At 51.7% G+C, this 16,138-nt stretch overlaps 1 protein-coding gene across 1 annotated transcript; it reads left to right on the forward strand.

The window, feature by feature from the left end:
• The first annotated feature begins 689 nt into the window (after positions 1-689).
• On the forward strand, positions 690-5,107 carry PROK1 (prokineticin 1). Its single transcript, XM_068538118.1, has 3 exons — positions 690-761; positions 3,337-3,462; positions 4,988-5,107. The coding sequence occupies exons 1-3, from the start codon at positions 690-692 to the stop codon at positions 5,105-5,107; spliced, it is 318 nt and encodes a 105-aa protein (XP_068394219.1).
• The last annotated feature ends 11,031 nt before the right edge of the window (positions 5,108-16,138 follow it).

The following is a 16,138-nucleotide window of genomic DNA, read 5'->3' on the forward strand; positions in this document are numbered from 1 at the left end:
ACCTGGCTCATCTTCTGCCCTCTGGTTCCTGAGCCTCTTAGAGGGCGATTACTTGTGAGTTTCTCAGGAACATCAACTCCACAAGCCTGGCCTTGTTTTCTCACTGTCTCATGTCTCCCCATTGGAATTTTAACCTTCTAGGGGACCAGGGACACTGCCTTCCCACTGTGTCCTCTCAGCCCCCAGCTCGTGCTGAGCGGACAGTTAAGTGCCCAGATTATTCTTGTTGGCTTGCGTGTGAGGGAACTGATGATCCTGAGTGTCTGTCACATGGTTTGGCGCAGGGAAGGGTAAATGGCGATGCTGTAAATCCCTTGATTTATTGCCAAAGCCCTCCCCACCCCGCCCCAAGCAGAACAGAAGGATGTCCCAGAGGCAGAGAGTACTGTGGGGTGCGATGCATGGAGCCGACTGGATCTCTGCGTCCTGAGAGTCAGAGCAACTGTCACTGCCGCCGATGGTTCATTTATTAGTTTTGACGGTGATTTGATGTCATTAGGGATTCAGGTCTCATCTCCATCTCTGAGATCATCTGAATAACAGTGTGATGAGGAAGAGAATAGAGGAGACAGGCATCCACGGGCAGCCTGGATCGGACGGTATAAATCTCTGGGGAGAGCCTGACCTTCCCAGCTGGAGGGCTTGAGGCTGAGCGGAGCCGGCAGTGTTTGCCGTCACCCCAAGTGACCATGAGAGGTACCATGCGAGTCTCAGTCATGCTCCTCCTGGTGACTGTGTCCGACTGTGCCGTGATCACAGGGGTAAGTCGTCCAATATTCTCTACTCCCTGGGTTTTGGGAGGACATCAGGGTCTGCATGGGTTGGGAGCCAGCAACTGCACAGGAGGCAAACCAAGGGCGTGGGGAACCAGCCACCAGACAACACTTCCGAGAGGCATTTCACAGAATTTTCACGTTAGTTAGACCTCACTCTGCTAAAGGGGATCTGCTTTTGAGAAACTGTGTGTAAATCAAGTTCTGCTCTCAATGCATTAGGAGAGCATTGCAAATTCTGAAGTTTGGAACTTTGGTCAAAAGAAGATTCCTATTGTGTAATAATGAACTCTTTTATAAAGTGGATTAGCACCCCCTAATCTATCTTTTGTGTAAACTTTGGTTTTCATATATGGTCTAGACCACATGTCAAGTGTAATTTACGTAGCAAGTTGACTTAAAGGCGGTGACCTTATTTAGCTTCTATTGGGTACGTTTAATCTCTGCTTTCTCTACTCTTAAAGAAAGCCTGTCTTGAAACTCTTTCCTTCCCTTATGGTTTATGTGTTTTCACTCTGTGCCCAGTTCTGATAGGAATAAGGGCGACGCCAACATCTGGCTGAGTGACCCAGAAGCAAGTGTCGGATAACAAGTAGAAATCCGGTCCCACTGTGGGCACACCCGGGTGGGCACATCGTACTATTCGAGACACCCCAACTGTGGTTCTCTCTCAGAAGTTTGGCTTCACCTGGACCTACCCTCACATGGGCACACGTTGTGTGACGGTGGTGGGACAATTCTTATCAAAACAGAAAGTAATGGCTTACCTGAGAGTTTTCCAGATAAAAGCCACTAGAAAAAAAAAAAAAAAGAGGGACATTCACTTTTGTTTCAACTTCCTCTAACTTTTTACACAGAGAATGGAAATGTAGAGAAAGGCCAAACCATTCCTGGAATTGGATTAATTTTAATGTTCACAGAAAGGAAAATTTCTTTCTTCTCCCTTTTAGAGGAAAAAGATTGAGTTTCAAAGAAGAACAAGCATCAAAGGCAAACCAATGCTTTGGAGACCCAGAGCATAAATACAACTGTCAGGGCAGAATTATACCTAATGAATGTAAACCACCAAAGGCTGTCTTCCTATTGTGTAGCTTGAAGATCAGGAGGTTAAGAGCAGAGGATAGAAGCTGTGGTTACCCCACCGAGGGGGACGGGAACAGCGGGTTGACCCTGAGTCTGGCCCGGGGTTGGGGAGAGGAGTGGGGTGGGAGGCAGGTCTGAGAGGTGAGGAAATATCTTCCTAGTAAAGCCTCCAGTTTGACCCTTTGGAAAGCACAGAAGGAGAGGAAGCTGGGGTAAGAGGACACACATGACAGACCCGACCACAGGTAGTTAGAACTGTTCCCTCTGTGCTCCGGGCCTTGCTGCTGCCCTGAGTCTGACTCTCGGGAAGAGGCTGGGTTCTACCATGCCCACACTCCCCTGCTCCCAGCACTGTGACCATCCCAAATTCAGGCCTGCGGGGTCCCTCTTCCCAGAGGGCGACAGCAACGCCCCACCTCTCTGGTGGAAGAGTCAGGTGGGGTCTACTCGGCCCTAACCCTGAGCTTTCAGGGACCGGCTGGTGTGTGAGAAGTGCCCTCACTAGGCTGGAGACCGGAGTGGCGAGGTGACTGCCACCTACACCTCCTCTGCGTGACGAGCAGCCCCGGCATCTCCCACTTTCCTCCTGGGGCCGAGCACATTGCCGGTCTTACAGTTCCTGCCTTGCCCCCCAGGCAGCCAGAGGGCCCTCCATGGCCTTGTGTTGGAGAAGAAGAGCCAACCCAAACCCCGCTCCCAATTTTGGCTCAGAAAAGCCGCAAAGCTTCTTTGGAAGTGGAAAGCCTGGGTGCTTCTCCAGTGTGGCCTCCTGTGAGTCTGGAGCCGTTCAGTTCTGTCTTCCCCAATCCAGGCTTTTGTTTAAAGTGGGCTTGTGTGGCTTTACAGAGGCACCTTCCAGAAGGTCACTTAGCGCCTGCTCTGGGAGCCCAACCCAGAGGGGTCCATCCCTCTCTGGGGGCCAGGCAGGCCAGCAGAGAAGCCCCGGGGGAAACACCTGTCAAGGGGTGCTGGACCCTCAGATGAGGCTGGGCTTCTAGTGAGGACCGAGGGGGACACCACGGGGAGGGGAGGCACCAACCCTGAGTGCTGCCGGGTGAGGGCTGGAGGGTCCCCATCCACGGAAACTCAGCACTGACCACCCTGGGGTGCAGGCCATTGGGGCCCTCCCCCGTCTAAGGATTTGAATTAATTCAATCCCCCCAGCATCCACTGAGCATCTCCTGGTGCCAGAAAAGCTCCATCTGCTAAGCCCTAGACCCGTCAGAAGAGGACAGCCTCCCTACCGAGTGACCTCGAAGGAGCTTGGGTCTCCTCAGATCCAGGCCTGCTGCCCAGCGGAGCCCTGAGCATCCTGCCGAGAGTGGCGCGGGGGCAGAATTGCCCTAGGTGTCCCAGCAGGCCGCGGCCTGAGTGCTGTTCCCAGCACCTCTCTCAAGGGCTTTTGGATGTGCGTTCCCTTCTGGTTTCCCTGGGATGGGCCTAATGGGCACTAACGACCCCTTTGTCTTCCACCCCGCAGGCCTGCGAGCGGGACGTCCAGTGCGGGGCGGGCACCTGCTGCGCAGTCAGCCTGTGGCTGCGTGGGCTGCGGGTGTGCACCCTGCTGGGGTGGGAAGGAGAGGAGTGCCACCCCGGCAGCCACAAGGTACTGCTCACACTTGCTCAGGGCACGAGGCCACGAGCCAGAGCCGGCGCTGGACCGCAGTGTCCTGACTCCAGTCTAGGAATATCTCACTGCCTCCTTGCTTTGGGGGTGGCCTGGGGTCCCAATCACACAGCCTGTTAGACCTGGGGGCTGGGACCCCAGCTCCTCAGTTGCTGAAGGGTCCTGGGCGTCAGTCACCTTGTGCATACAACGAGGGGAGTAGGCTGACACGTCTGAAGTTTGTTGCCGATCTGATGAATTCCAGCTCTGAGAGGCTCCTGAATGCCCTTTGCTGCACAGCTTACTTCCTTCAAGAACACGACGCGGGAAGACTGTAAAATGGGCTCCCAGCCAGGGCCTGGGGGTGCGGGAGAGGCGGGGTGAAGCTGGCCAGGCCCCCGGTGCACAGACTTTAAGGAGGTTCACCCTTCTGTGCCTCAGGTGCCCAGGGCCTGCCTTGCTCCCTCAGGAGCTCCCAGCCCACAGGGCACAGAAAGGCCTCAAGGCCTTTGCTTCTGAACGTCAGGTGGATGCAGCAGCAACTGTGGGCTTGCACCCCCTTCCCGGGGCTCCCTGTGCTCCAGGCGCCCTCCAAGCCCCTCTGGGGAGCACACCTGCACCCAGGAACATCCTCCGACTGTGGTCCTCCCTGGCAGGGCCTGCCTGGGAGTGAGGAGGTGGGGGGAGACAGACGGGACAGAGCACAGTCCTCGTGGCCTTGGGGTGTGTGAGGGGGTTCAGCCGCAGATCTATATTCCCAAAGCAGGCAGCCGAGGTAACACAAGCTAATGCTGAGTGCTTACTATGTGCCACCCTTCATATTAAGTGCTCTTTGCAAGTTTAAACCTCTTTAGGTTTATAGTGTAAACCCCTTTACAACCATATGTGGTAGCCTCTATTATTAATCCATTTTACAGACAATATATTGAGGCACAGAGAAGCTAAATAACTTGCCAGTTGCCACACAGCTGGGAAGTGGCAGACCTAGGATTGGAGCCCAGGCTGCCTGACTACCTATGCTCTGAACCTCTCCTATTCACCCCCTTTGAGGAAACCTCAGTGGTTTCGCCCTCCTCTGGGTGTGAATCACCCGGCAGGGACCATGTCCTGTGTAGCTGCATCCCCGGCACCCAACACGGGGTGGAGAGTATAATGGATGAGCTATAAGTGATATTCAATTACGGATGTAGGCGTGAGTTTGTGAGTGATCACGTGTGCTGGGTCAGCGAGGGGCCCCGGGTGGGCAGTGTGAGGGCTTGTGGGGTTTTAGGGCTGTGGCTGATCACAAGTGTGTCACAGCCAGATGGCCTGTGTTCAAATCCTGGCTCCTCCACAAGTTGGCTGTGTGATTTTGGCACGTTGCTTGGCCACTCTGTGCCTCAGCTTCCTCCTCTGTAAAACTGTTTTTGTTGTGCTGGGGTGGGGGCAGTGAGACATTGGCCAGGGCTGGGCTGGCCAGAGGCTCCTGCTCCAGGGGCCCATCTCCCTTTGGTGCAGGTGCCACCCCCTTCCCTTCTCTCCCCAGGTCCCTTTCTTCAGAAAACGCCAGCACCACACCTGCCCCTGCCTGCCCAGCCTGCTGTGCTCCAGAGGCCTGGGTGGCAGGTACCGCTGCTCCACCGACTTGAAGAACATCAACTTTTAGGAGCTTGTCTGGTCTCCGGACACCCACCAGGCCTCTTCCTGAGCACGGACTGGGGTGGTCGCTCTTGGACTCTTATTTCTGCCCTGTGGCCCAATCCTGCAACCCACTGCTGTCCCATCCCCACTTCCCGCACCGGCTACCTACCCGCCTCCTCCCTAGCGCACACAGGTGCACCCACGAGACACACGCCACAGGGTGACCTGCAGGGTCCAGGCTGGTGGCTGCGGTCCTGGGAGTAGCCTGTGTGCGCTGCTCAGGCTGCCTGAGGGGCTGCAAGTAACAGGAACGTATTCCTTCCTCATGTCTCCATCTGCCCGCCCTGCATGTGCTCTTCTGCCTGAGTCGGTGAGCTCGAGGAAGGCGTGGGGAGCCAGGAGGTCAGTCGGCCTCCAGACGGCTTCTATGGGGCCAGCCTGTGACCTGCCCCCCAGGCCAGAACTGCAGGCCTCCAAGGCCCCTCGTAGCGCAAGTTACCAGTTACCCAGCGAAGCCCCCAGTCCCACCGCCTCCCCATGAAACGCAGATGGTGGCGGTTCAGTCTAAACCAGCTGTTGACATTTTAGGTGGCAATGAGGGAGTTACCTTCGACAGCTCCTTCCAAGGGTCAAGAGCAGGTCTGTGACCTTGAGGAGGCCTCTGGCATCTGGCCAGCTTGGGGAGGGGTCAGGAGTAGGGGTGGGGCAAGCAGATCACTGATTTTGGACACAGGAGGCAACTACCATCCAGGACCACAGCCAGGCTGCACGTGCCCCGCATCTAGATAAGTCATCTTCTCTAGAGAGTGAGGTCCGCCTGAAGTTCAAAGCAGTTTGTCTGGGCGTTATATCACTGGCCTCCATCTCGTCTAAAACACCAGCCTCACTCAGCACCTCACATCTGGACCCTGCCCGAGGCTTGCCCAGGTCAGCATGCTGATGCCGGAAGCTGTGCACACTGACCACTAGTTGCAGAATAAAAGCATGAAAAAGGGGCGAGTGGTCATGGTGTTCCTGCTGCACTGGTGTGGGGACGTGGGGAGGGGACAGGACTGGGCTGTGTCCAGGTAGGAGAGGGATGCGACTGGAGCTCCTCCACCCAGCTGGGGCAATTTTTTGGAGAAAGTTGATTCAGGGTCTCTTTTAATGAAGGGCTTGCGGCAGCTCAGTGGGCTCTGGGCGGAGAGGGTGTGGTTCAGATGGATTGGACGCAGGAGGGGGCCGTGAGCTGGCATCTGGGTGGGAAGACCATTAGTGAGCTCAGGATGCTGGCAGCTCCCTTTTCTGCAATTTAGTCCCTTTTGTTTAGTGTCAAATACTTGATGCCATTCAGTTCACCGTGTGTGGGTGAGAAAGTCCATATCAAGGATGGGCTGGTGAGGCCCTGAGCCTGTGTCTGAACCAGGGGCTGGGAATATCCCCTAAGTGCCAGGCTACTATCCCCATGGTCTCTTCTCACCTCAATCCCTAGTCTAGGAAAATGCAAAACATAAGATGAAAACACGAATAAAATATCTAGGAATAAACCTACCTAAGGAGACAAAAGACCTGTATGCAGAAAATTATAAGACACTGATGAAAGAAATTAAAGATGATACAAATAGATGGAGAGATATACCATGTTCTTGGATAGGAAGAATCAACATTGTGAAAATGACTCTACTACCCAAAGCAATCTACAGATTCAATGCAATCCCTATCAAACTACCACTGGCATTTTTCACAGAACTAGAACAAAAAAGTTCACAATTTGTATGGAAACACAAAAGACCCCGAATAGCCAAAGCAATCTTGAGAAAGAAAAACGGAGCTGGAGGAATCAGACTCCCTGACTTCAGACTATACTACAAAGCTACAGTAATCAAGACAGTATCATACTGGCACAAAAACAGAAATATAGATCAATGGAACAGGATAGAAAGTCCAGAGATAAACCCATGCACATATGGTCACCTTATCTTTGATGAAGGAGGCAAGCATGTACAGTGGAGAAAAGACAGCCTCTTCAATAAGTGGTGCTGGGAAAACTGGACAGTTACATGTAAAAGTATGAAATTAGAACACTCCCTAACACCATACACAAAAATAAACTCAAAATGGATTAAAGACCTAAATGTAAGGCCAGACACTATAAAACTCCTAGAGGAAAACATAGGCAGAACACTCTGTGACATAAATCACAGCAAGATCCTTTTTGACCCACCTCCTAGAGAAATGGAAATAAAAACAAAAATAAACAAATGGGACCTAATGAAACTTCAAAGCTTTTGCACAGCAAAGGAAACCATAAACAAGATGAAAAGACAACCCTTAGAATGGGAGAAAATATTTGCAAATGAAGCAACTGACAAAGGATTAATCTCCAAAATTTACAAGCAGCTCATGCAGCTCAATAGCAAAAAAAACAAACAACCCAATCCAAAAATGGGCAGAAGACCTAAGTAGACATTTCTCCAAAGAAGATATACAGATTGCCAACAAACACATGAAAGAATGCTCAACAACATTAATCATTAGAGAAATGCAAATCAAAACTACAATGAGGTATCACCTCACACCAGTCAGAATGACCATCATCAAAAAATCTACAAACAGTAGATGCTAGAGAGGGTGTGGAGAAAAGGGAACCCTCTTGCACTGTTGGTGGGAATGTAAATTGATACAGCCACTATGGAGAACAGTATGGAGGTTCCTTAAAAAACTAAAAATAGAACTACCATACCACCCAGCAATCCCACTACTGGGCATATACCCTGAGAAAACCATAATTCAAAACGAGACATGTACCCCAATGTTCATTGCAGCTCTATTTACAATAGCCAGGACATGGAAGCAACCTAAGTGTCCATCGACAGATGAATGGATAAAGAAGATGTGACACATATATACAATGGAATATTACTCAGCCATAAAAAGAAACGAAATTGAGTTATTTGTAGTGAGGTGGATGGACCTAGAGTCTGTCATACAGAGTGAAGTAAGTCAGAAAGAGAAAAACAAATACCGTATGCTAACACATATATATGGAATCTAAGAAAAAAAAAAAAAAAAGGTCATGAAGAACCTAGGGGCAAGACAGGAATAAAGACACAGACCTACTAGAGAATGGACTTGAGGATATGAGGAGGGGGAAGGGTAAGCTGTGACAAAGTGAGAGAGTGGCATGGACATACATACACTACCAAACGTAAAACAGATAGCTAGTGGGAAGCAGCCGCATAGCACAGGGAGATCAGCTCGGTGCTTTGTGGCCACCTAGAGGGGTGGGATAGGGAGGGTGGGAGGGAGGGAGATGCAAGAGGGAAGAGATATGGCAACATATGTATATGTATAACTGATTCACTTTGTTATAAAGCAGAAACTAACACACCATTGTAAAGCAATTATACTCCAGTAAAGATGTTAAAAAAAAAAAAAAAGATGAAAACACGTTGTATCCTTGTGTTTCTCAGAAGCCTCTGAGAAAACTGGTTTCTGAGGTCCAGGGGCTCCTGGCTTCCCTTACTTGCCCTTGACCTTGTCATAGCTCTGCCCAGGGTGTACTCAGGACAGGCTTTACTGCAGGACCCACCCAGGCTGGGCCTGTGCCCCACACAGGGCGTGTTCTTCAATTTGGCTCTGTTGACAGATACTGGCTCCTGCTCTGCGGACTTGTCCCCTTCTTCCAGCCCGTGAGTCTCCTTGCCCCTGACTTCCAGGCTCAGGTACTGGCTACAGAGTTCCCTTCCACGTCCAGGAATCCAGTTTGCCCATCCTGTCCTTTGGATCTCCAGGAACCGCTGGCTGCTGCCAGGTCATGCTATGGGTGAGGCCTTTCCTAGTCCTGCCACCCTCTGCAAGCAGAGCCAGCCTGAGTGGGGCATCGCTGCAGGCTTCAGTGCAGGGAGCCGAGAGGCCGGGTGGCTGCAGGCATGAGGGGACCCCTCTCCATCCCCACAGGGAGCTGGCAGATCTGCAGACCCATGGATGGGCCGACCCTTCCCTTTACACTAACTGGACCGATTCTCACTTTCTATATCAGAATTTCAAGGAGTGGATAACTGGTCTCTGCTCCAGTTCCCTGCTTTTTTGCCTGAAGACTGGAGAGAACACAGGGGAGGCTGGGGAGGTTAAGAAAAGTATATTTGTGAGAATTCTTTATATTCAGGGATATATTCTTCATAAACATAGTTATAAAAAGAATCAAATTATAAGAATAATATATCCATAATAAGAATATATTCTAGACGAATTAAGAGTTAGAATTAGGTGAAATAAATGGGCAGCCCTTCAAGATGTGGGTGCCTTTAGTGACAGCCTGACCTCCCCTTATTTGCTGCAACCCTTCCTTCCCAACTGGTGGAGTCTGGTACCATCTAGTGGCTAAAGTGGGGATGGCATAGAAGAGCTGAGGTGGGAAAGATGGAAACATCAGAACGATGAAACCTCTCAAAGCAGATGGGGACCACTCCCCAGACATTCCAAGCGTTAGATTCAATCAGAGGTTTAGAGGGACAATGTTTCCACCTCTGTAAAGAGGGCTTCCACCCTAAGGAGCGCAGGATAAATGCTTAATTGCCCCTTTGGGTCTGATCCCACCTTACAAACTTCTTTCCTGGAAGCCTCTGTCATCTTCCTGTAAGACATCTCCTCTCACGGCTTCTCCAGGATTAGGAAAGTGGAGGTGGATGGGGGTCAGAGGAAGATGACTGGATGCCCCCCTGGCCTGTCTGTGTGCACCAGGGCACGGCACAGGAAGAGCTGCCTCTCTCCCCAAATCTTCGTTTTCTCTGCTGGTCATGATGGTTTGTGCTTCCACTGCCCCCTAGTATCAAGTCTGAAGCTCAAGAGCAGTCTAGACTTTTCTGTCTCCTACTGTCCCTTCTTCCTGAGCTCCTTGTCAACTGGCCACCAAATTCTGTTTCTATTACCTCTTTTTTTTTTTCGTAATTATTTTTAAAATTTATTTATTTATTTATTTTTGGCTGTGTTGGGTCTTCGTTTCTGTGCAAGGGCTTTCTCCAGTTGCGGCAAGTGGGGGACACTCTTCATCGCGGTGCATGGGCCTCTCTTGTTGCGGAGCACAGGCTCCAGACGCGCAGGCTCAGTAGTTGTGGCTCACCGGCCCAGTCACTCCGCGGCACGTGGGATCTTCCCAGACCAGGGTTCGAACCCGTGTCCCCTGCATTGGCAGGCAGATTCTCAACCACTGCGCCACCAGGGAAGCCCTCTATTACCTCTTAAACATCTCTCGACCCTGCCCCTCCTCCCTCCAGCCGTGGCTGTGTCTGAGTCCTCCTCCTGCCTGGTGTGGTCTGGGGCAACTGCTTCCACCTATTCTCTCTGCCTCCAGTTTCCCCTTAAAATCTACCCCTGCGTGTCCACCAGTCGTCCTTCTAGGCAGCGCATTTGCCTGGTTCTTTCCCCATGAAAAATTCCCCCAATGGCTTCTCAGCAACAAAGGAGAAAGCCCAGTCTTGTCAGGGAGCGAAAAGGCCCTCGTAGTCCGGCCCTGCCACCCTCTCCCTGTCTCTCCCACCCTCCCCACCAGGCTTCCCGGCCTCAGGACTGTCTCAGTTTGTGGAGGATGCCACGTGTGTCTTTGCCCAGGCTGCTCCCTCTGTGGGGAATGCTCTGCTTTCCTCTGATGTCTGGTGACTTCCACGCATCCTTCAGGTCAACTCACATGCATCCCCCACCCCCACCGCATCCATCAACACGAAGGACACGCTGCAGACAGCGAGTTGGCACTTGCTCTTAGAAAGCATCCATGTCTAGGTCAGCCTCCACCGCGGGAGAAGGAAGGGCAGTGTCTGAGTCCTGTTTGTGTCCTCAGGGTTGAATGGTGGAGGCCCGGGCTGGGGCAGCTGCACGGCCAGAGGACAGAGGCTCTGGACAGCTGATCCTGGGTAGGAATAAGGGTGAAATATGACCCACTCCTTGTTCCAACCCTGGTCGGGGGCCATCCCTAGCCTCAGAAGCTCAAAGCCATAGAGTCACTGCGGGGAACAACTTTTAGGTGGGCAAAGACTCGGCTTCCCCCTCGGCCCCCTGTGGCCCCTCTCGACCTCTGCAAGCTGCCACTGAAGACTTCCACTCAAAGTTTATAAAGAAAGGGCCCCATGGGAGCCTGCAGCCAGCCATGAGCCTCAGAGAACAGTGTGTGGGCCTCAGGAGGACCACTGGGCCCAGGCCACAGGAGGTCCTCCACCCAGAAGATTCTTTCTTTTCTCAGCCCCCTACTTGGAAGGCTCCACTGCCCATGGATCATAGGGATTTTCATTTCATTGAAATATTAGTGCAACTTGGAGGAAAAACATAGGTGTGGTTCTTTAAAGGGATCAGAGCCCCTGGAGGGCCTCACCTCATCCTGGGCAGGAAAAAGCTCCTGACCTAGTGAGGACAGAGGGGCCTCTATTTGGGGGCTGAAGATTAGTGAGGAGGATGAACTGGGCCTAAGCAGAGAGAAATGCTGATGAGTAAGAAGCCGTGGGCACAGTTCTGACAAGAGACAAGGCATAGAGGAGCCTGTGAGATTCTGTCACGAAACTAAGTCCCGAGGACCAAGTAAACAAATCTGTCAAATGGCAGCTTGACATTTTCTTGTCATTTTGCATTTTGCTCTGTTGGCGAATCTCACGGAATTAGCAGCAAAGTTACCTCGCTACTGGGGTGACACAGTGCTTAACAGCACAAGACTGTGCGACTTTGAACCCTGGTCAGGCTGCTAATTAGATAGGGACTGTGGGCAATTTACTAAGCTTCTCTGCCTCACTTTCCCTGTCTGTAAAATGCCAATACTAATAATAGTGTAACTGAGCTGCACCCTATGGGGCCTTCCCGGGACAAATCTCCCCATGTCCTCCGCCTGCCTCTTGTTTGTAGAAAAACTTTAGCCTCCTAGGCCTTGCCTGAGTTCCAAAGAATAAACGTAATCAGAGAAGTGAGAAAATGCAGAAAGGAAAACAGTCAAGCAAGACAAAATAATAATAGTTTAGCCATTAAACAAAGTCAAGGGCTGGAGATAATATCCTGAGCCATGACCTCTGAGCTGTTCTGCAGATCCTGAAACCCCCAGCAGGTGGGAGAAGTTAACTGTGTGCTGCCCACAAGCACGTAGACCCCAGACCGGTTGGAACCAGAAGGCTGATGATGCTGACCCCCGATTACCTCACCACCAACCAATCAGAAGAATGTCCATGAGCTGTTCACACACCCCACAATCCTCTCCCTCACTCTGTCTTCAAAAACCCTTCCCTGGAAGCCATTGGGGAGTTTGCATCGTTTGAGTCTTAACTGCCCGGACTCCCTGCAATAAACACTGCACTTTTCCTTCACCACAACCTGGTGTCGGTAGACTGGCTTTACTGAGCACAGGCAAGGGGACCCAAGTTTGGTTAGGTAACCATAGTACCTACCTCTTAGGGTTGCTGTGAGGATTAAATGTTAGTGCACGCAAAGTGCTTAGGATAGCCCTGGCCCTTGGAAGCATTGTGGGAATGTTTTATACATTTTTTTGTTTATTGATGAAGATGTCTCAGACAGTCAGTACTGGGATCTCTCTGCCTGACACACTAAGCCAGTGTTACCTGGGGCATCTCCTCAGTGAGGTAAACTCATAAAACTGCCAGGAAGAAACAGAAACCTGCTCTTGGATGCGTTTCACTTCCCCAGAATTCGAACAGAGTAGGAAAAAATCCCGGTTTGTCCGGATCACGGTCCATTATTATTATGTTGTTTAAAGGCACAGGTTTGGGACTTCCCTGGTGGTCCAGTGGGTAAGACCCTGTGCTCCCAGTGCAAGGGGCCCAGGTTCGATCCTGGTCGGGGAACTAGATCCCGCATGCACGTCGCAAATCAGAGCTTGCATGCCGCAACTAAAAAAGATTCCGCATGCCACAACGAAGATCCCGCGTGATGCAACTAAGACCTGGTGCAGCCAAAATAAATAAATAAATATAAAAAATTTTTTTTAAAATAAAAGCACAGGCTTTTGTGGGAAAAGCTCAATAACACTCCATTTGGGAACATAGATACACAAATCTTATCTAAGAGCTTCTTCATACCCTGCTTATACACATGAGTCACTGTCTCCAAGTACAATGGTATGTTTGCTCAATATGGGCTATGATCTTAATACTGCGTTATTCAATTTTTTTTTTTTTCCTAGAAAAAGCATAAGGAGAGTGGGCTCTGAATTTTATTCTGGCTCTTCTCAGATTGTGTTCAAAGTAAACCTGCCAAAGCATGTGTGTCCCCTGAGATAGGCATCTCGGTGGCTGGTGGCCCCAGTACTAGGAAATGTCATTCACCCCGTAGACCTGCAGTTTCCAAACCTCAGTGTACATAGAAGCCCAAAGGATGATGTTAAATGCTGGTTCCTGGGTTACCTCCAGAGACCCAGATTCAGTGGAGCCTTTAACAAGCCCCCTCCAGCTGTGACTGATGCAGGTGGTCCCTGCACCTCCACCCCCCCTAGAAACATTGCCCTACCCTGTCTGTCACCCCAACCTTTGGAGGAGATAAATTAAACATATGAAGAAAATTCTACTTTTCCCCCCAAGGGACCGAGAGACTACTTTCCATTAGGAAAAGCTCCAGTCAATCTAGAGTGTGGCCTTTATATTAAAACAAGGATGGGCAAGACAGGAGAGAAGGCAGGGAGAAGGGGGTAGAGGCTGGGCCTGGGTCTGTGTCCATCCAGAATTAGATTTCAAAGTGGGTGCGACTGTCCCTGGGAAAACCTTAAGCACCCAAGTGGCAAAGGGGGAAGAGGAACACAAAGAGAGGGGGCCCCCCAAGAGGCTATAATTTTCGATCACTTGAAGGCGGACTGCTGGGGCCCCACCTGGATGCTAGGAAGACCTGCAGGTGAAGGCGGCAGTACTGGCTGCCCTGAGGGCCCAGCTAGGAGGCAAACATGTGTCCTACATATGCTCCCAGGCCCCCATCTGGGGCCCAGCTGCAAGAGACCCGCATCTGAGCCGCCAAACGGATGCTCGGTGTCAGCTGGAGGTGTTGGGGAATCAGGGCAGCAGAAAATAAGGTCCAGGCCCCTTGGCTTGGGGTTGTCCCGCCCCAGGAGCCTGCTGGGGATGGGAATCTCTGTAAGGAGCCCTGGGGGCAGAGGTGGCCCACAGCTCACTCCCAGGTGAGGGGAGGGGAATCACACATCTGAGAGCGCAGGTCGGGGTGCCTTATCTGGCCTCACTAGCCTCCAGGGAGGGACACTGTGAAGGCGCCCAGAGGAGGCCTCATGGGGACAGGCAGAGGGAGGATTGTCTCGGGGGGAGGGGATGGGGAGACTACGCTCTTGGGAGGATTTGGCCCCAGCAGGGCACTGGCCCCAGCTGGGCTCCCTGAAGAGCCTCCGGTGGACAAGATGGCCCCAGGGCCCTAACTGGCAACAGGCAGCTGTGAGGTCACTTAGTGGTGGTCTGTCAGTAGTCTGCTCTCGGGGTATTTGGTCCTTCCTTTCCTTAGGGCCTGTGGGCACCTCTGGTCATGGGATAGGCCTCCTGTGGCCACCACACCCCCGGACAGCCTGCACCCTCCTAGGAGCCCTGGACCAAGGGAGACCCATGGAGATTGCAGTCTGTGGGCCAGGAAGGCCTTTGCTGGTTGCCCCAGGGATGCCCTGAGCTCCTGGGGAGCTGGGGACAATCAGAAATGGGGCCATATGCTGCCCCCAGCATCTCCCGCCCTCCTTCCCAGACGCTGCTTTCCCCACCTCCTACCTGCCTTCTCCCCTCCACGGGGTGCTCTGTCTGTTCCCCCGCCCCCCTTCTGTCTGGTGGTCCAGTCCCTCCTGGTGGCATTGGGACTAAAGGTTCAGATTCTCAACTCAGCTCCCTGAGGGGTCAGGGTTCTCAGAGTCTGTTTGCACCTCTGCTACTTGGGGACAGTGACTTCTGCCGCCTCAGCGGGTTGTCATGAGGTGGACCCCACAGCAATGCTGCCCAACCCTCCTTGGTGGTGGACATCACTTGAGGGTGCTCGTTAGGTACCCAGAGTCCTGGAGCTGCTGGATCCAAACTCCTGGAAAGGGGGGCCTGGGAAGCTGGGGTTTTAGCAGCTTGAAAAACAATGGAAAGGGATCAAGCAAGGAGACCCCAGCGACTCCCTCTTCTTGGTCTGATCCTGACTCTGCCCACCACTTGCTACCTGGAGGACCTCGGGGAAGCAGCTTTTTTAACCTCAGTTTCCTCCTCTGTGAAATGGGTTTCCCACTGGGACTTCCCTCGCAGGGTTTTTGTGGGCCCGGAATGAGATGGTGCAAACCTCGGGCACAGTGAGCTCGGGCACTGACAGTGCTCTGTAGGCCGATAGAGGGATTTTCCTTCTGTTTATATAAAGTGGGTTTTGTGCCCCTTCAGTAAAGGATGGTGTCTGCACCAATCAGTCGCCAAGAGCAAGTATAGAAACTGGACTGTGAACTTAGTCAAGATGGGATGAAACAGCCTATGTCCCCTCCCTCCCCTGACCCATCATGAAATGGGCCAGGTGGGAGGGAGGCTGACCTCCCACAGGGAGGAAGCAGGTCAGAGCTACTCTAGGACCCTCCCTCCCAGTCCACCATTGCTGTCTTTCTTCTTTCTTTTTTTTTTTTTTTTTTATGTTTTAAACACCACCTCAAATAGACCCACCCAGGACTTTAGTGCCCAATGTAGTCCCTTCATTCCATAAACCATCACATGGAGTCAGTCTATTCAGGTCAAGGTGAAAATTTTACCTCGGGCTATCTATAATTCCCACGATGGAACGGGTATCAGTTTCAAAGCAGTCAGGCCAGGTGTCGACTTGGAAGCTGAAAGGGAGACAAGCATTATTATAAATTAATGTTGCCAGTGATTAATACTTGATATTTTTAACACACATTCATCTCAGAGGAAAAGATCCTCTTTACTTAGTGTGGCCGGATGTTGTGCAGTCCTCCCATTGACGAGGGGTTGCCAGAAATCTTCGTGTGTAGCTTCAGGCAAAGATCTGACTGACGAAGAAAAAAAGTGAGCTCTGAAGTCAGATTCTCTGTAGCCTGCCTCTTCAGGCGGATTTTGTCAGGTTTGGATATCCTGCA

Source organism: Eschrichtius robustus, chromosome 3, assembly GCF_028021215.1.
Source record: "Eschrichtius robustus isolate mEscRob2 chromosome 3, mEscRob2.pri, whole genome shotgun sequence".
NCBI classification, from domain to species: Eukaryota; Metazoa; Chordata; class Mammalia; order Artiodactyla; family Eschrichtiidae; genus Eschrichtius; species Eschrichtius robustus.